At 43.3% G+C, this 19,689-nt stretch overlaps 1 protein-coding gene and 1 long non-coding RNA gene across 9 annotated transcripts in view; one reads left to right on the top strand and one right to left on the bottom strand.

Moving 5' to 3' along the window:
- The window catches only part of LOC106993181 (uncharacterized), a 169,580-nt gene that overhangs the window by 37,139 nt on the left and 112,752 nt on the right, over positions 1 to 19,689 (top strand). The window lies entirely within an intron of this gene.
- The window catches only part of SLAMF6 (SLAM family member 6), a 38,945-nt gene continuing 27,836 nt past the window's right edge, over positions 8,581 to 19,689 (bottom strand). For 3 of the 8 annotated variants that reach the window (XM_077940443.1, XM_077940475.1, XM_077940462.1), the window contains 6 exons: positions 14,622 to 14,885; positions 14,075 to 14,185; positions 13,699 to 13,737; positions 12,589 to 12,668; positions 10,688 to 10,759; positions 8,581 to 10,338 (listed from right to left, as the gene is read on the bottom strand). In XM_077940443.1, the coding sequence (XP_077796569.1) occupies positions 10,291 to 10,338; positions 10,688 to 10,759; positions 12,589 to 12,668; positions 13,699 to 13,737; positions 14,075 to 14,185; positions 14,622 to 14,885 (614 nt within the window). In that variant the 3' untranslated portion in view covers positions 8,581 to 10,290. Of the gene's footprint in view, positions 10,339 to 10,687; positions 10,760 to 12,588; positions 12,672 to 13,698; positions 13,738 to 14,074; positions 14,186 to 14,621; positions 14,886 to 19,689 lie in introns of all 8 variants that reach the window. The other 5 variants (XM_001117577.5, XM_077940479.1, XM_077940454.1 and 2 more) reach the window with 3 other exon arrangements.

Raw genomic sequence — 19,689 nt, 5'->3', positions numbered from 1 at the left:
CCCTTCTCAGATCTCAACCTCCGTGTTGGGAGATCCGCTGCTCTCTTCAAAGCTGTCAGACAGAGTCGTTTGCGTCTGCAGAGGTTTTGGCTGTGTTTGTTATTGCCCTGTCCCCAGAGGTGGAGTCTACAGAGACAGGCAGGTTTCCTTGAGCTGCTGTGAGCTCCACCCAGTTCGAGCTTCCCAGCAGCTTTGTTTACCTACTTAAGCCTCAGCAATGGCAGGCGCCCCTCCCCCAGCCTCGCTGCTGCCTTGCCGGTAGATCACAGACTGCTGTGCTAGCAATGAGGGAGGCTCCCTGGGTGTGGGACCCTCCCGGCCAGGTGTGGGATATGATCTCCTGGTGTGCCTGTTTGCTTAAAGCGCAGTATTGGGGTGGGAGTTACCCGATTTTCCAGGTGTTGTGTGTCTCAGTTCCCCTGGCTAGGAAAAGGGATTCCCTTCCCCCTTGCGCTTCCCAGGTGAGGCAATGCCTTGCCCTGCCTCAGCTCTCGCTGGTCGGGCTGCAGCAGCTGACCAGCACCGATCATCCGGCACTCCCCATTGAGATGAACCCAGTACCTCAGTTGAAAATGCAGAAATCACCGGTCTTCTGTGTCGCTCGTGCTGGGAGTTGGAGACTGGGGCTGTTCCTATTCGGCCATCTTGCTCTGCCCTCTGAGAATATTCTTTTGATTTGGCATGGAGAGTTCTTTTTTTTTTTTTTTTAATTTACACTTAGGGTGGAGAGTTCTGTAGGTCCACCTGGTCCAGAGCTGAGTTCAAGTCCTGGATATCCTTGTTAATTTTCTGTCTCATTGATCTAACATTGACATTGGGGTGTTAAAGTCTCCCACTATTATTGTGTGGGAATCTAAGTCTCTTTGTAGGTCTCTAAGAACTTGTTTTATGAATCTGGGTGCTCCTATATTGCGTGCATATATATATTTAGGATAGTTAGCTCTACTTGTTAAATTGATCCCTTTACCATTATGTAATGCCCTTCTTTGTCTCTTTTGACCTTTGTTGGTTTAAAGTCTATTTTGTCAGAGACTAGGATTGCAACCCCTGCTTTTTTTTTTTTTTTTTTTTTTTTTGCCTTCTGTTTGCTTGGTAAATCTTCCTCCATCCCTTTATTTTGAGCCTATGTGTATCTTTGCCTGTGAGATGGGTCTCCTGAATACAGCACACCAATGGGTCTTGACTCTTTATCCAGTTTGCCAGTCTGTTTCTTTTAATTGGGGCCTTTTGCCCATTTACATTTAAAGTTAATATCGTTATGTGTGAATTTGATCCTGTCATTATGATGCTAGCTGGTTTTTTTTGGCTCATTAGTTGATTCAGTTGCTTCATAGCATTGATGGTCTTTACAATTTGGCATGTTTTTGCAGTGGCTGGTACCGGTTGTTCCTTTCCATATTTAGTACTTCCTTCAGGAGCTCTCGTAAGGCAGGCCTGGTGGTGACAAAATCTCTCAGCATTTGCTTGTCTGTAATGAATTTTATTTCTCCTTCATTTATGAAACAGTTTCATAACTATGTTTGGATATGAAATCTGGGTTGTAAATTCTTTTCTTTAAGAAAAGTTGTTGGCTGGATATGAAATTCTGGGTTGTAAATTCTTTTCTTTAAGAAAAGTTGTTGACTGGATGTGAAATTCTGGGTTGTAAATTCTTTTCTTTAAGAATGTTGAATATTGGTCCCTACTCTCTTTTGGCTTGTAGGGTTTCTGCTGAGAGATCTGCTGTTAGTCTGATGGGCTTCCCTTTGGGGGTAACCTGATCTTTCTATCTGGCTGCCCTTACCATTTTTTCCTTCATTTCAACCTTGGTGAATCTGACTATTATGTGTCTTGGGGTTGCTGTTTTCGAGGAATATCTTTGTGGTGTTCTCTGTATTTCCTGAATTTGAATGTTGGCATGCCTTGCTAGGTTGGGGATGTTGTCCTGGATAATATCCTGAGGAGTGTTTTCCAACTTGGTTCCATTCTCCCCATCACTTTCAGGTATACCAACCAAACTTAGATTTGGTCTTTTCACATAGTCCCATATTTCTTGGAGGATTTGTTCATTTCTTTTCTCCCTTTTTTCTCTCATCTTGTCTTCTCACTTTATTTCATTAAGTTGATGTTCAATCACTGATATCCTTTCTTCCACTTGATTGATTTGGCTATTGAAACTTATTTATGCTTCATGAAATTCTTGTGCTGCATTTTTCAGCTCCATCAGGTCGTTTATGTTGTTTTCTACACTGGTTATTCTAGTTAGCAATTCATCTAACCTTTTTTCAAGGTTCTTAGCTTCCTTGCTTTGGGTTAGAACATGCTCCTTTAGCTCAGGTGAGTTTGTTATTACCCACCTTCTGAGTCCTACTTCTGTCAACTCATCAAACTCATTTTCTGTCTAGTTTTGTTCCCTTGCTGGCAAAGAGTTGTGATCCTTTGGAGGAGAAGAAGTGTTCTGGTTTTTGGAATTTTCAGCCTTTCTGTGCTGATTTCTCCCAATTTTTGTGGTTTTATCTACCTTTGGTCTTTGATGTTGGTGACTTATGGATGGGTTGTGGACGTCCTTTTTGTTGATGTTGATTTTGTTCCTTTCTGTTTGTTACTTTTCCTTCTAACACTCAGGCCCCTCAGCTGCAGGTCTGTTGGAGTTTGCTGGAGGTGCACTCCAGAACTGTTTGCCTGGGTGTCACCAGCAGAGGCAGCAGAACAGCAACCATTGTTGCCTGACCCTTCCTCTGGAAGCTTTGTCCCAGAGAGGCACCCACAAGATGCCAGCCAGAGCTCTCCTGTATGAGGTTTCTGTTGGCCCCTACTTATTTTTTAAATATTATTATTATACTTTAAGTTCTAGGGTACATGTGCATAACGTGCAGGTTTGTTACATATGTAAACTTGTGCCATGTTGGTGTGCTGCACCCATCAACTCCTCAGCACCCATCAACTCATCATTTAAATCAGGTATAACTCCCAATGCAATCCCTCCCCCCAACCCCATGATAGGCCCTGGTGTGTGATGTTCCCCTTCCCGAGTCCAAGTGATCTCATTGTTCAGTTCCCACCTATGAGTAAGAACATGAGGTGTTTGGTTTTCTGTTCTTGCAATAGTTTGCTGAGAATGATGGTTTCTAGCTGCATCCATGTCCCTACAAAGGACACAAACTCATCCTTTTTTATGGCTGCATAGTATTCCATAGTGTATATGTGTGTTGGCCCCTATTTGGAGGTGTCTCCCAGTCAGGCTACACAGGGATCAGGGACCCACTTGAGGAAGCAGTCTGTCCATTATCAGAGCTTGAACACTGTGCTGGGAGAACCACTGCTCTCTTCAGAACTGTCAGGCAGGGATGTTTAAGTCTGCTGAAGCTGCACCCACAGCTGCCCCTTCCCCCAGGTGCTCTGTCGCAGGGAGATGGGGGTTTTATCTGTAAGTCTCTGATGGGGGCTGCTGCCTTTTGTTCAGAGATGCCCTGCCCACTGAGGTGGAATCTAGAGAGGCAGTCAGCTTTGCTGAGCTGTGGTGGACTCTGCCCAGTTTGAACTTCCCAGTGGCTTTGTTTACACTGTGAGCATAAAACCGCCTACTCAAGCCTTGGCAATGGCAGACGCCCCTCCCCCCACCAAGCTCCAGCATCCCGGGTCAATCCCAGACTGCTTCACTAGCAGCGAGAATTTCAAGCCAATGGATCTTAGCTTGCTGGGCTCCCTGGGCATGGGACCTGCTGAGCCAGGCACTGGAGGGAATCTCCTAGACTGCTGGTTGCTAAGACCATGGGAAAAGCGCAATATCTGGACAGGAGTGTACCATTCCTCCCGGTAAAGTCTCTCACAGCTTTCCTTGGCTAGGAAAGGGAAATCCCCCAACCTCTTGCACTTCCTGGGTGAGGTCACGCCCTGCCCTGTTTCAGCTTGCCCTCCATGGGCTGCACCCACTGTCCAACCAGTCCCAATGAGACGAACCAGGTACCTCAGTTGGAAATGCAGAAGTCACTCGCCTTCTGCGTGGATCTCACTGGGAGCTGCAGACTGGAGCTGTTCCTGTTCAGCCATCTTGCCTGATCCTCCCTGATTTGCATTTCTCTAATGACCAGTGATGATGAGCCTTTTTTCATACATTTGTTGGCTGCATAAATGTCTTCTTTTGAGAAGTGTCTGTTCATATCCCTCATCCAGTTTTTGATGGAGTCGTTTGACTTTTTTCTTGTAAATTTGTTTAAGTTCTTTGTAGATTCTGGATATTAGCCCTTTGCCTGATGGATAGATTGCAAAAATTTTCTCCCATTCTGTAGGTTCCCTGTTCACTCTGATGGTAGTTTCTTTTGCTGTGCAGAAGCTCTTTGGTTTAATTAGATCCCATTTGTCAATTTTGGCTTTTGTTGCCATTGCTTTTGGTGTTTTAGTCATGAAGTCTTTGCCCATGCCTATGTCCTGAATGATGTTGCCTAGGTTTTCTTCTAGGGTTTTTATGGTTTTAGCTCTTACATTTAAGTCTTTAATCCATCCTGAGTTAATTTTTATATAAGATGTAAGGAACGGGGCCAGTTTCAGTTTTCTGCATATAGCTAGCCAGTTTTCCCAACAGCATTTATTAAATAGGGAATCCTTTCCTCATTGCCTGTTTTTGGTCAGATTTTTCAAAGATCAGATGGTTGTAGATGTGTGGTGTGATTTCTGAGACCTCTGTTCTGTTCCATTGGTCTATATATCTGTTTTGGAACCAGTGCCATGCTGTTTTAGTTATTGTAGCCTTGTAGTATAGTTTGAAGTCAGGTAGCATGATGCTGGATGGAGGCCATTTTTATCTCATTCAAGGTCACATCACCAGTGTTTAGTTTAGTACCTGGCACACAGTTGGCAGTTAAGTGGTTACTAAATGAATGACTAAATAATAAGTATTTATTAAACAAAATGATGTGTAGGATTCATTGTTTAATAGGTACCTTTTGTTTTCTAAATATAATATAATATTGACTATGCCCTTTTAAACGGCACATTCTGCCCTCTATCACAGGCAGGCTCCTTTCCCACACCCTTTTTCCTTTGAAAATCTCTGTGCTCAGAAGTTAGATATTGGAATTACTTCCCCCGTGTCTTAAATTGCCATGAATTCACCCTGTGTTTTGGATTGTTGTTGCATCCTGAGAGGGATGTTCTACTTTCCTTGGGTCATTAGAAGTCAAAGGGAGAATGAACAACAGAATACAAGGTGATTATGAGACATCCAGGAAGATACCCAGTCAGCAGAACCTAGGGAAACAAATCTAATTATAGGACATAAATAATAAGAGAAACTAAGTGAGAGAGAGGTAAGGAGGAGCCAGAAAGAGAAAACTAGGATGATGTGACTTAATGGGCATTAAAAGGAGGGAAACCTCAAGGGTGATGGGGGGATTGTGTGATGTCAAATGCTGCAGAGAGCACCAGAATGCAGAGAAAAGATCTCTGCCTCTAGAGGTTGATATCCTCCAAGAATGCAGCTTCAGAAGAGTGGGCTAGGGGTGAGGAAGCGAAAGCTTTGGACATGGCCATTCATTCTAGAGGTCTGGTAGTAAAAGGTCAGTGATGATGTCCCCCTCCTTTCTTCCCACAGAGAGTGCTTTTAGATAGCCTCTGGGAAGGGGAAAGTCAGGGGGTCAGACTTGCTCCCCCTCCATTTGAGAAATCACTTCTTAGCCCATTCTTTTCATCACCTTGAAACTCAGTGTGAAATGTCTATCCAGTGACCTTGGACAGGGTAGCCTTCTCTCTGTTCTGCATCCAGCTATGGCCCTGCTTCCTCATATCAATGTACACAATGAACCCTGAGGGAGGCTAAATGGTAAAAGCTTCAGGCAAGTTTCCTAAAGCTACATGGGGTTCAGGTGTTGACTTGAGGGTGGGATGGGGTGTGGACAAGTGAGATCAGACATTGTTATTTTGGGACGAATTAATGTGCTCCTTTGACCAACATGATGTGGGGCAAAGCTTTATGGTGTAGGTAAGAGGTTGGAAACTTAACTATTTTCAGTACGAGGTAGGTATCATAAGTGAGTGAAGTAGGCAGGGCAGGCCAGGAGTGAAATGTGAAGTGCAAGCCCCGTTTAGAATAGGACAGAGGCTACTCAGCACCAGCTAATTGTTGCCTCACAGGGATGTGGTCCCAGTATGCACAAGGCACAGAAGCAGGGAGAGTCTAGATTATTCTAGAAGCTGAATAAAGAATAGTGTGGCTGGAATGCTGTGAAAGGAGTAGAGATGTGAGTAGGGGTCTTGTAGGCCTTGTCAACATTTCGTGACCACACAGTGGGAATGACTGGGGGCTGGCAGAGAGGGAAGAGTATTTTTATTCCCTTTCATTACCTTTCCAGGACAGCCAATCACAGCCATCTTACCTTATTCAAAGTAGTTTAATGGGGCTACTATTTCCTCAATTCTATAATGAAAATATTAAAGAACAAGCTTACCTCCTGGGCAAAGAAAGTTTGTTTTTTGGTAGGAATTTTGTAAGCATTGCATGTTTTCTTCCCTGCTTGCAAAATGCATAATTTATCTTTTGGGAATGGGGCGTCCGGGTTTAATGTATTTAACTTCAGAACAATACATTAGGTTATTGTTGATTAAATCCATTTGTTTCCCACAAGAAAACAAAAATGATTAGTTATATGGTGAGTACTGGGTAGTTTTCAGTTTTATAAAGGAGATCTGATTGAGAGTCTCCCATAACAATACCCTTTACTGATACGAAAAAGCATAGTAGAAGAAAAGGCTTGATAAGAGAAATCAAGTTTTGATTGTTTTTATTTTTATTTTTTTAGACAGAGTCTCACTCTGTTGCCCAGGCTGGAGTGCAGTGGCATGATCTTGGCTCACCGCAACCTCTGCCTCCCGGTTTCAAGCGATTCTCCTGCCTCAGCCTCCTGAGTACCTGGGATTACAGGAGCCCGCCATCACACCCGGCTAATTTTTGTATTTTTAGTAGAGACAGGGTTTCACCATGTTGGCCAGGCTGGTCTCAAATTCCTGACCTCAAGTGATCCACCTGCCTCGGCCTCCCAAAGTGCTGGGATTACAGGTGTGAGCCACTGCATCTGCCCAAGAGTTTTGATTTTTAAAAAACCTTTGATATATCTACAAGATATGCAAATGGTGATGCCAAGGAGGCATTAATGAGGTAAGCCAGGAGGTCAGGACTTAAGATGTGTTTGGGAACCATTAACTTATAAATGCTATCAAGGCAGTAGGAATGGCTGACATCAGATAAGAAGAGTACATAGATGGAGAAGTGAAAGGGACCCACATGTGAGCCTTAGCTTCAGTCTTTACTCGTCCTGTGGAGGAGGCAGTGGATCTGCAAAGAGCCTGAGAAGCAGCTAGGAAGGAAGGAGTAAAACTGGGGGAACGTAGTGTCACAGAAGCCAAGAGAAGAGAGTGTGGTATTTATGATAAAAAGGGAGAAAGTTGAAGAGATTGAAAGAAATATAGCAATCAGGAAGTCTGTATTTTAGTAACTGGTCTATAATGACATGTGAGCTGAATTTTCTTATGAGTTCTTTTCTTATTCACCTCTTAGATATCCACAGATATGCCCTTAGTTTTTGTTTTGTCTGTGATCCTCCCCAGTGCAGTCCAGACTCAGGGTAGATTCTGGTAGATTTCCTGCTCTAGATGAATTAGTAGTGCCTTCCATGACATATCCCCTAATTTTCTTGCTGATTTTAGGCACCCTAGATGTTGCAAATATTTTTCTACCTGCACTGACTTTACAGATTGTTCCTTTTCCTCCTCTGAAGAAGCTTGGAAGTCTTCAAAGTTTCCACACACACACACACACACACACACACACACACACACACACACAAATTACTATTTTTTTGGGGGGGTGGTCTGCTTGAAAGGAAAGCACTCTCTTACCTGCCCAGTGAGATTTCCCCTGAGCTTCAGGTCATCTTGCACGAACATGGCAGTAACCCTCTTTTTTCTCTTTTCTTTGAAGTCTCCATGAACCTATTCCTTGGAAACTCTTCCTTTTTCTTGATTAAACTTCCCTATCTTGTCCTACTCCACTGACTAATGATGTAACTGATGGCTAACATTTGAGATTAATTAACTTTGATGAGCTTTGTTTTTCTTTTCTATTCTTTTCAGCCATTATTTCAGTTCTTCCCCACTCCAACTCCCCAACCCCTTCCCTTTGAATCTTATGGTGTTGAGAGCTGGTCTTTGTCACATGTCTTGTTGTGCTGAAGGTTTGTGAGATGATTCTGTGTAATTCAGTAATAATAATTAATTTGTACTATTATTAATTTGTACTAATTATATCAGTAATGATACCAACAATGCTGACTGCCATTTATTGAACTCCTTTATGTGGCTGAGAGCTATGCTAGGGATTCCAGGTGTATTGTCTTATTTCATTTTCACAAAACCCCATTACATATTCATTTATTTACTAAAAATTTTTTTTGAACACTTGCCATATACTGGATACTGTGTTAGGTGCTAGGGTTACAGTGATAAACAAAACAGTCTCTGTTCCTGAAGAGCTTAGGGTATAGTGGGAGAAATAGATGTTAACAAAATAAAAATAACTGTTTAATGATGCAATAAATGACATAGAAGGTGTAACAGAATAATAAGATCTATTTTATTTTACTTTATTTTGTTTAGTTTTATTTATATGATTTGAGACAGAGTCTCACTCTGTCACCCAGAGTGGAGTACATTGGCACGATTTCGGCTCACTGGAACCTCCATCTCCCGGGTTCAAGTGATTCTCCTGCCTCAGTCTCTCAAGTAGCTGGAATTTTAGGGGTGCACCATCACACCTGGCTAACTTTTTTGTATTTTTTAGTAAAGACAGGGTTTCACCAAGTTGGCCAGGCTGGTCTTGAACTCCTGACCTCAAGTGATCTCCCCACCTTGGCCTCCTAAAGTACTGGGATTACAGGCATGAGCCACCACACCCGGTCTAGAAGATTCATTTTAGGTAGAGTGGTCTGGGAAGGTTTCTCTTAGGAGGTGACATATTTAAATTAAGGCATAAAGAATAGGAGGACCCCAGCAGGCAGAGGAAAGGCCTGCAGGAATATGTAAATAATTAACATAAAGACCTTTTCCTTTAATAGAGAGACTAAAAGAAGATCAGGGAGGTTACATAGAGAGTGTCAGAAGGGTAAAGCTAGCTGAGGCTGGAGGTGGGTCAGACCATCCGGGGCCATGGAAAATGTATTTCTTTCGACTGCATTGGGAAGCCTTCAGGGTTTTAAGCAGGCAACTGAAGGATCCAATTTATATTAAAAACATTACTCTGGCAGTCTTGTGGAGAGGGGGTTAGAGAGGGACAAGAACAAAAGTGGGGAGAACTGTTCTGAGGTTAAGGTAGGATTCAGGTTAGAGGTGGTGATGGTGGGATACAGGATGGTGGTCAAGGAGTTGGGGGAGCAGTGGAAGGTCCAAGAAATATTTCTGAGGTAGAGTCCAAAGGGCGTGGTGACAAAGACGCTGGAGTCCAGGGATGACTTAGATTCTTGGCTCAAACAATGGAACTGATGTGATACCATCCTCTTCCTTTTTCAGTCTGGGAGACTAAGGCTCCAAGAGGTTAGGCACTATGTCCCAGGAGATGTGTCTAATAAACATTGTACAAGTTGAGCATCCCAAATCCAAAAATCCAATATCCAAAATGCTCCAAAATCTGAGATTTTGAGCCCCGCATTGACATGAATGAAACTCAAGGGAAATACTCATTGGAGCATTTTGAATTTCGGATTTTTGGATCTGGGATACTCAACCAGTAAATAGAATGCAAATATTCCAAAATCTGAAAAAAATTTGAAATCTGAAACATTTCTAGTCCCAAGCATTTCAGACAAGGGATGCTCAACTTGTATCAGGATATGAGCAGGGCCCATCCAACTCCAGAGACTACACATGTAACCAACACATTGTATTATTTCTCAACGAGTCAATCCTACTGCTTTCTAAAGGGAGAGAAGTGGTTGTCTTCTGGATTATAAACTCTCTGTCAACCACAATTCCATTTGCTTAGTTATCAAAGAGAGAGTCAATGTGCTGGTGTGTTATCTTTAGCATGTTTTGGCCTGAAGTGGATTGGAAAATATTATTTGAATCCCATGCTGGAAATGATGTTATCCTTAGGTGTTTGACCCAGGTAAGCAGTTTTAAATCTGAAGGACAGGAGGTGATAATTCTATCCTAGATATTCAGATTCCTTTGCCAGGAACAATAGGAACCAAGCTTCCTGCTCTTCGTTCTCTCTCATGGGATCAGAAGATGTGTCATTCCTGAATTCCTTTGAGGCCTTTCAGCAACTTACACGACGTTGTCAAGGGCAGTTGCCCTGGAAAAAGTGGGTTTACTCTGTGGGAAAAAGAAGAAGATGAAGTAGGTTAATTGGAACTGGAACCTCAGCCCACCCCTCATAACTACAGAGGAGAATTGGAGACTACTGACAGGCAGATAGTAGAGATATTGACAGCACAGGGCAGGATTAAATTAAAAAACATGTAATTTGAAAACTCGGTTATGCATGGTGACCCTAACACAAAATAACTTGTTGGATATGTTCTGGTGATGTCCCAAGACTTTCCGTATGCTGCTGGTGTTTGTGCATCTGTAAGATGACCTTTTAATTTTTACTTTATTTGCAAAATCATAGGTCTGTGGAGAGAGGCAAGAATATAAAGACATGGAGCAATCATGGGTTTACCTCTTTGGAATGATTAACTGTGGAGTAAATTGTGACAGTAGCATTTTTTATAGGTGTCGAGATTTCCGTTTCCTGTAAAAAGAATCATACCAGTTTGACTTATACAGAGACAAAGAGATTAATGCATAGATATATTCTTAGGAAGGACTGTGTAACAAAAAAGAGAATATGTCAAAGTTCTTCCAGAGGAAGGCCGGGGAATGTTTAGTGGAAGACCAAGCATCACTAGCTAACAAACCTGTGAGGGTTTAGTGGCATTTCCTGAGCCCCAAACAGAAGAGCAACACGGCAGCAAACCAGTGGGCTCAAGAGCCAGAGAAAGACAGCCTTGCTGTATGAAGGGAAGGAAGTATTCTTGTCCTTTGTCCACCTCTACTTTCCTTCCTCCATTTTTTAAGAAAGAACTTATATACCAGATAGTTATATTATATGTTTTGCCTCAAATTTTTACTAGCTATGACTGAAACTGCCCATTTTGCCTGCTCCATCTTTTGCTATAATTCTAACTGCCTGGTCATCCTGTCATTGGGGTCTCCTCAAGCATGGGGAATGGGTAGAATAGGAACACTTGGCCTTAAGAATGGCTCTGTGTGGAATGCACGTTACAGAAATAATAGCAGAAGTCCCTACGCCCCTCAAAGAACCTACTCAAAGATTTTGACACTTTAAATTAAAGAAGTATTTAGAGAATTATCAAGACCTCGACTGGGCACAATGGTTCATGCCTGTAATCCCAACACTTCGGGAGGATGAGGCAGGCAGATTACTTGAGTGCAGAAGTTTGAGACTAGCCTGGGCAACGTGGCGAAACCCCGTCTCTACAAAAAGTAGAAAATTTGTCCTGATGTAATGGTGCGCACCTGTAGTCTCAGCTACTTAGGAGGCCGAGGAAAAAGGATCACCTGAGCCTGAGGAGGTTAAGGATGCAGTGAACTGTGATTGTGCCACTGCACTCTCCAAAGCACATTTTTTTTTTTCTTTTTGCTAAACAGAAAGCTAACACATTTGTAGGAAATTAGTGTTTTGATTTGTCAGAGTGTGAGTTAACTTGTCTTCAAGAGGAATTTGCAAAGGCAATAGAAATGCCTGAGCAAGTGAGAGTACCCCTTCTTGCTCCCTGTCATCAAGGAGCATACTTTGCAAATATAGGTGAAGGGAATCCAAGATTTCTAGATAGATCATTGCTTACATCATTTGGAAAATACTAAGCTTTCCTGGCTTATTTTTCAGAAGACATGAAAACTGGCCTCTCAAAATGTATAGTATTATTTAGAGACGTGCCACCTGCAGGTCCTTTATTTAGGGGTGGTGGGGAGCTGCGGATGCATGACAGATGAGTTGCTGATGCTTGACTAAGGACATCCTGTTATGTTGTAGATGAGAGGGGAGGAGTGAAACATTGCTTATGGTTTAGTGGCCTCTACTGTGCCCCCTTCCCCTCTTGAGAGACTATTTCTGAGCTCCCCTAAGACCCCTACATCCACAGTGAGAAGTCAGTCCCCTGCTATGGAACTATGTCCATAGGAAACTTTCAAACTTAGTGGAACTCTGACCCATTCAGCAAGTATTTACTGATCATTAGGCTAGGATACAGGGCAAGAGAGAGGAAGACATAATTTGTACTTTCAGTCAGCTTATAATTAAGCTGAAGGGACAAGACTTACTGATGTATCAAGCAGTTGGAGAACGGTGTAAAGCAGGGTGTGAATAAACATGTCCTTAAGGGTGAGAACGGCAGACACCAGAGTGGTCTAGCACATAACTTTGCTGGCCCTGTTGCTGTGGCTGTCTTCTCCTCCCCTCAATGGTCATTTGATCAGTCAGATGGTTATGGTGACAAGTTTGTGAACAATGGCTGTAAAACTGACAACGCAATGGCGTATAAAGCTGAAAGGACTCACCCTGTTTGAATGAGTGACTGAAGCATACACAGTGTTGTTCACTGGAGAGACTGAAACATACTCTATGTTCCCCGCAGGCTCTGCTGTTAACATAGAAAGGCACAGTCAACGGCAGAAGGACTCTGGGACTGCTCTCCCAGGACCTCGCCCTCCCCAGTGCACACTGTGTCCCCAGATAGGCAGGTGTTTGAAGCATCTGCTTTCCTGAGGGATCACTCATTCTTGACAGTCTTTGGAGTTCTGGGTGAACCTTCTCAGTCATGTGGTCTATTTCTGACCACATCTCTTGGGGTGGGAGGTGGTGTTGAGGTCCCCTAAAGCTTCAGAGTCTCCCTCAGGCTTCACATGTGGGTCAGGAAGCTCCTGGGACCAAATAGCACTGCCTATGGAAGGGCTAAAGACACCTTGTTGGCAAACATAAGGAGCCAGTTATTTCACAGACAGGATATTATTAAGCTTTTCAGAGGTCCCTATAGTGGATTTGATTATTTTGGAGATGAGGAACTGGAGGCTCAGAAAGCTTAACTGACTTGTGCAAAGCCATACAGGCAGTGATGAAACCGGAACTCAAATTCATGTCTTCCGAGTTCAGACCTTATGCCTTTTCCTCTACAAGTGATGTCATGCATCACTCATGCGTGAAACGAGACCCAAAGCCAATCTTGAGTCCAGAGCCTGTGTTTGTGTTTCTATATAATGTTTTCTCTTTCCACTGTGTCTATCCATTGCCAAAACCCTGGCTCAACAGTAATGATGCAGTCAGACAGTTTGGTTTTGTGTCTTGGATACTTTAATCCTGCCTGTGCCCTGGACTTGCTGGGTGACGAGGGATGATCCCTTTCACTGGGACTTAGTGTCTCCATCAGCAGGGTGGTGAATGAACCTGATATCACCAAGAGAAACTGTCTGAGTGACTGGTTCACATGCCTGTGCCTGTGAACCATGTAGGACCCATGATTACAGGTCATCTCCCCTCACACCATGTGGTCTGAGTAATGACATTCTGACTCCTTCCTCTGTCATTATCCAGCCCTCTGCCATCCCCCTTTCTCTTCCATTTGGCTCTTCCCATCTGCTTTATGATGGAGAGTTAAGAGTCTGAATGCTCACCAGGGCCCTGTGTTCGCTGAGTAGACAAAGGTAGAGAATCTGAAAAATAAAACCAGAAAATTGAAATGTGTGACAGCAGTGGGAGAGGCATTTCACCCCCAACCCCATGAGTGTTGGGATGTGGTGGGAGGGGACCCAAAAGGAAGGGCAAGCAGCCCTGAGACAGGGTCCTACTTTTCCCTGTAGGATATTTCTCTGAGGATATTAGCAGGTGCAAGATCACACCCCAGGATCATCTCAGTGGACTAGCTGAGCCGGGGTTTGCAGCCTCCCTCCCTCCTCCTGTCCTCCACAAGAGATCCTTGGGAATCAGAGGCCCCAAACTCTCAATCCTGGAACCCTGGAGAGGAGACAAGTAGGAAGAAAGGAAACCTGCCTCTTCTTTTCCTCAAAACAAGTAACAGCATTATGATGAAACCAGTGACTATGCATATCCCAAAAACCACAAACAGAATCATTTTGGTATCTGTATATTGAATTTTAACATCTGAAAAGAGAAAAAAGAAATGACATTTGAGACACATCAAGTGAGGCCCACTGTTCTTGGAGCCTTCATGGAGCCTCTTCTAGGCCATATTTGGGGGCTAGGTAGGTTTATTTATACCCAGAGGCTTTGGGGTGAGAGTCCTATGTGGCAGGCAGGGGAGGGTGGGGCCCAGTGGAGTTGTAGGGAGAAAGCAATCGTACCTTCCCAGGCCTTTGCTTTTGGGTTCTGAGTGGGTTGGAGGAGGGGTTGGGGAATGGAGAGGAAGGGAGAGTCCTCTGGGAGTACTGAGAGATGCAGAGCTCCAGAGGGCATCTGTCCCCTCCCAGCAGCATTTTCTGCCTCCCACTGGGCCACAGTTTTGGAAATTATGTAGGATGTGAGGACGCGTTACACCCCACAGCTGCTCAAGGCTCTCAGACCTGAGGCAAGCTGTTACCTCCGCAAAGCTTCTGGGCAGAGACAGAGAAGGATAAATTGCTGACAGCATTCTCTGCTATGCAGGTGTAGTCCTGTTCACCGGAAATCCTGGGGTCCCAGGAGGTAGTGATGTTTGGCTCACTTGAAAGTGTGCTTCCCAAGGCCTCCCATCTGAATGAGACATTGTCATCTGCATCCTCCACAGAGCAGGTCAGATGGATCTCACAGGTCCTATTCTGAAAGAGCTGACTGTAATTGTTAACTTGTATGCTCCTCAGTTGTCCTGTTTGCAGAAAAATAAGATCTAGATTAAGGACAAATGTCTTGGCTCAGCCCCCTGTGAAAAATATCCTTCACCTCAATGTTTTGTATTTCACCCTTGCTGTATATATTATGGTCTGTAGACTCTGTAAAGGACTCTGCTTTTATTGCCCAATTGATGGTAGCAAGGTCTGGGATGACCAAATGATGCAGGACATCAGTATGGGACAGGATAGCCAGCAGAAGAAGTGGGAAGAGAGAGACTGAGGTTTCTATCAACTAGTTGGATAGTTTTGGGGTGGTCATTTTATATTTCTGGGCTCCAGTTTATCCCTGGGGTCCCTTCTAGTACTTGTACTCTGCCCCTGTGTAAAGACAATTTGGAGACCAAGCTGAGAATTCTGACGGCACCTCAGTGAGGTCAGAAGCCAAAAGACCAGGTGCAAGAGTCCTGTTTCCTCTGCTATCAGAATTACCTAACTGGGGTGGAAGATGGAAGCATCACTTCCTTGGGGAATTTGAATCTATGGGGATCCTGGTTCTCACTGTATCTAAAGCTGGCTCCAATAGTGAGAAAGAGACTCAGATGTAGAAGGTCAGCAAGACAGAAAGGAAAATGCTGAGAACCAAAGAACTGGGGAAGGAAGAAGTGAAGAAGCTGAGAAAGCAAGCAGGCAATTCTGGGGAGCAAAGAAGTGCAGCATATCTAGGCATGTGAGATGACATGTGATGCAGATATTTCTGAGAGCAAAGACCGGGAAATACTGCCTAGTAAGATGTAACTGTGAACCAATGGGAACATGGGAGCAAAACAGAAAAGGCTACTAACTTAGCCTTGGCCTGAGGTTTGAAGTAAAGATGACCCAACCAGGAAGAGAATGAGTCCAATTCTCTGATTAGAAGAGACCGAGTAGTGCTTTAAGCTTAGTTGAGTAGGGGTTGTGGAGTATCTGTACTGAAATCTTACCAGAACAGAGTTTTCATGTATGGGAAAAGTGTTGGATTTGGAGTCAGGAAGACCTGAATTAAGATCATGGCTTTGTAATTTACTGGCTACATGACCATGGACAAATTACTGCTATATCCAAGCCTCAGTTTCCTTATCTGTAAGACTAGGTAATAATACTCACTTCTCAGGTAATTTTGAGGAATAAATGAGACAGTGCCTGGTATAGGGATAGCAAATATTTGTCATGAAAGTCACATCTTCCTCATCCAATGTTGATGGCTGAACTAAAAAAAAAATCCATCTTGCTACCTTTTTCCACTTAATGAATATGTAAGGACATTTCCACATGTATGTAAGTGTGTAAGTATATCTCAAACTTGGTATAGTCTAAAGGACTCCTGTTTTTCTCTCCCAAACCTTCTCAACCTACAGTTTTCCCCACCTGACTTGTTGACAACTGCATCCTTCCCCTCACTGAGGCCAAAACCCCTGAAGTTATTGCTGACTCATATCTTCATCTCATACTCCCACATCAGGAAATCCTGGTGGCTTTATCTTCAAAATATGTCCAAAATGCAACCACTACTCACCATCTCCACTGCTACCACCCTGATCCAAGCTAGCATCAACTCTTGTATGGACTATTGCAATGGTCTCCTAATTGGGCCATTAGCTTCTACCCCTCTCCCTTGAACTCTATTCTCAACAGAGCAGCCAAAGAAATCCTTTAGACAAGTAAGTCAAATCATATTACTTGTTTGCAAAACCTTCTGATGGCTCTCAGTGTCACTGAGAGTAGAAGCCAAAGTCTTTGTGATGGCTCTCAGTCCTTATGCGATGTGGCCCCTGTTTCCTTTCTGACCTCATTTTCTATTACCTACCCCTTAGTCTGCTCCTGGATGTTTGGCCTCCTTGGTGTTTCTTGAGTAGGCTAGGCACAGGGGATCTTGCTATCTATGCCAGATGGCGTGGTTTCCGGTTATCTGCATGGCACACTTCCTCACTTCCAATAGGTCTTGGCTCAAATGTCATCTTTTCAATGAAGCTTGTTCTGATCACTCCTTTTAAAATTGTCCCCTGCTCCCTGGCACTCTTGATGCTTCTTATGCTGTTTTAATCTCTCCTTTGTTCATACCAATCAGGGCTTTCTTACATGCTATATTACTTGTTTATATGTTATGTGAATTGTTTGTTACCTGCCTCTACTTCCCTTCCAGAATGTCAGCTCCATGAGGACAGTGATCTTTGTCTGTTTTGCTCACTGATGTATTCCAGGTGCTACAACAGTGCCTTGGACATTATCCATGTCTAACAAATATTGTTGACTCAATTAATAAACTTATCATGGCTTCAACATTTTCTTAACATTAAACTCTAGGCAGTTGTATTAGTTTGTTTTCACACTATTATAAAGATACTATCTGAGACTGGGTACTTTATAAACAAAAGGGGTTTAATTGACTCACTGTTCTACATGGATAGGGAGACCTCAGCAAAACTTACAATCATGATGGAAGGGCAAGGGGAAGCAAGTCGTGTCTTGCATGGCAGCAGGAGAGAGAGAGAAAGGGCAAGGAAGTGCCACACTTAAAACCATCAGCTTTCATGAGAGCTCACTATCATGAGAACAGCATGGGGGAAACCTCCCACATGATCAAATCAGCAACCATCAGGTCCCTCCCTTGACATGTAGGGTTTACAATTCGAGATGAGATTTCAGTGGGGACACAGAGCCAAACCATGTTAGCAGTCAGTCCTAATTAATTGATATTGGCCCATAAAATCAAATCTTTGCCATTCATATCCTGGCACATATCAAGAGATTGAGCAATGTTAAAAATCAAATCTATATAACTTATACCTTGAAATTCCTGGCAGGGCGCGGTGGCTCAAGCCTGTAATCCTAGCACTTTGGGAGGCCGAGACGGGTGAATCACGAGGTCAGGAGATCGAGACCATCCTGGCTAACATGGTTAAACCCTGTCTCTACTAAAAAAATACAAAAAATTAGCCGGGTGTGGTGGGGGCACCTGTAGTCCCGGCTACTCGGGAGGCTGAGGCAGGAGAATGGCGTAAACCCGGGAGGCGGAGCTTGCAGTGAGCTGAGATCTGGCCACTGCACTCCAGCCTGGGTGACAGAGCGAGACTCCGTCTCAAAAAAAAAAAAACAAAAAAAAAAAAAAAAGAAATTCCTTTGCACTATCATAAAATTACCTGGTATAGCTCACACAGTTCTTTGTGTATGTGCCTTTGAAGGAGATGGCACTCTAAAAATCCCTGAAAGAGATCAGTATTGAGCCTCAAGAGGGTGGATGTTGCAAGATAAGTCATACTTGGTCTTCTCAACAATGTTAGAGGAACATTATCTCAGCAAACGTGATGAAGCCTGGTACCCATTTCAGGCTTTCCATTGGATGAGTCTCTCTTCTCTCCAGTATCCTACACTGCCTTGATAATTACTGGTCACCCAGGGTGATTCTGCCTGTAGTGGGTTGAATAATGACCTCACAAAAGATCTGTCCGTGTCCTAATTCCCAGAATCTGAATATTACCTTATTGGACAAAAGGGTCTTTGCAGATGGAATTAAGTTATATGAGATTATTCAGTATAATCTGGATAGTGCCCAAACCCAATGACAAGTGTTCTCATAAGAGAAAAGCAAGGGGATGTTTGAGACAGACAGAAGAGAAGGAGGCAACCTGACTATGGAGGTAGAGATTGGTGTGATGCAGCCACAAGCCAAAGAAAACCAAGGAGTGTTGACAGCAACCAGAAGATGGGACAGGCAAAGAGTAGATTGCCCCCTATGGCCTCCAGAGGGAACACAGCCCTGCCCACACTGTGATTTTGGACTTCTGGCCTCCAGAACTGTGAGAGGATATGAATTTGTTCCGCCACCTACTTTATGGTATTTCTATTTCAGCAGCCTCAGGAAAGTAATACATTGCCCCAGGGTGATTTTTCCCTTTTAGTTAGAATCGCTTGTGTAGAAGTTTTCCAGACATCACCTCTTTCCCATTACGTTTACCTGTTTGGTGTTCTATTCTTCAAGGACATGCCTTTGACTAATCTAACATGATAAACCTGCCAAATATTCAGGGGATACTAAAAGTTAACTTGTAATCTGTCTGTGGAGACATTTTATTTTAACAGTGCTTTTTTGAGTACCATGTCTTAACCCAAAGAACTCTGAGTGAATTTTAGACACTACAGGCCCTCAAGTGGATAAGAATTATAGAATTTCAGTGGTCTTTCATGTTTTCTGGTCTGATTGCCAATTTAATGCTTGAATCTCCTGCTAAGTCATTATTCTAAAGCCATTAATGGCATCTCTGAATATCACTGGTTGCTAGAGAGGTATTTTTCTGATATTGACTCATAAGCAACCTCATTATAGTTTCCATAATTTTATGTTGATAACGTTTTCATTCTTTTTAATCTTGGGAAGGCAGATTGTTGACTGGTGATTAATATGAGCCATTGGGGGAAAATATTGTTAAAAATTAAATAAACTTGACAGAAAGGATGCTTCTCATTATCAGCCTATCTTTGCAGAGAACTTTCTAGGTAGACCACTATTCTATACACAGATCACTCTACTGGGTCAGACTAGCCTTTGTGAAAAGGGAGGTGTTGTGGCAGGTAGTTATGTGGGAAGTGCTGCCATTACTATCTCTGTGACTTGTACGCAAATCACTGTGACTGAGGCTGTGCCTCAAGGGTATAAGATCTGTACCTACCTCATGGAGGCTTTGTGAGAATTACATGGCAAATACATGTAATGCACAAGGCAACACTATCATAAATATTTGATTTCCATTACTTCTGCTACATTTCCGGTTGAAGAAGACCAATTTATTGGAGTGAAGTAATTCT

Source organism: Macaca mulatta, chromosome 1, assembly GCF_049350105.2.
Source record: "Macaca mulatta isolate MMU2019108-1 chromosome 1, T2T-MMU8v2.0, whole genome shotgun sequence".
Lineage (NCBI taxonomy): Eukaryota > Metazoa > Chordata > Mammalia > Primates > Cercopithecidae > Macaca > Macaca mulatta.
The sequence above is the reverse complement of the archived record's forward strand: the minus strand, read 5'-3'. Positions and strand labels throughout refer to the sequence as shown.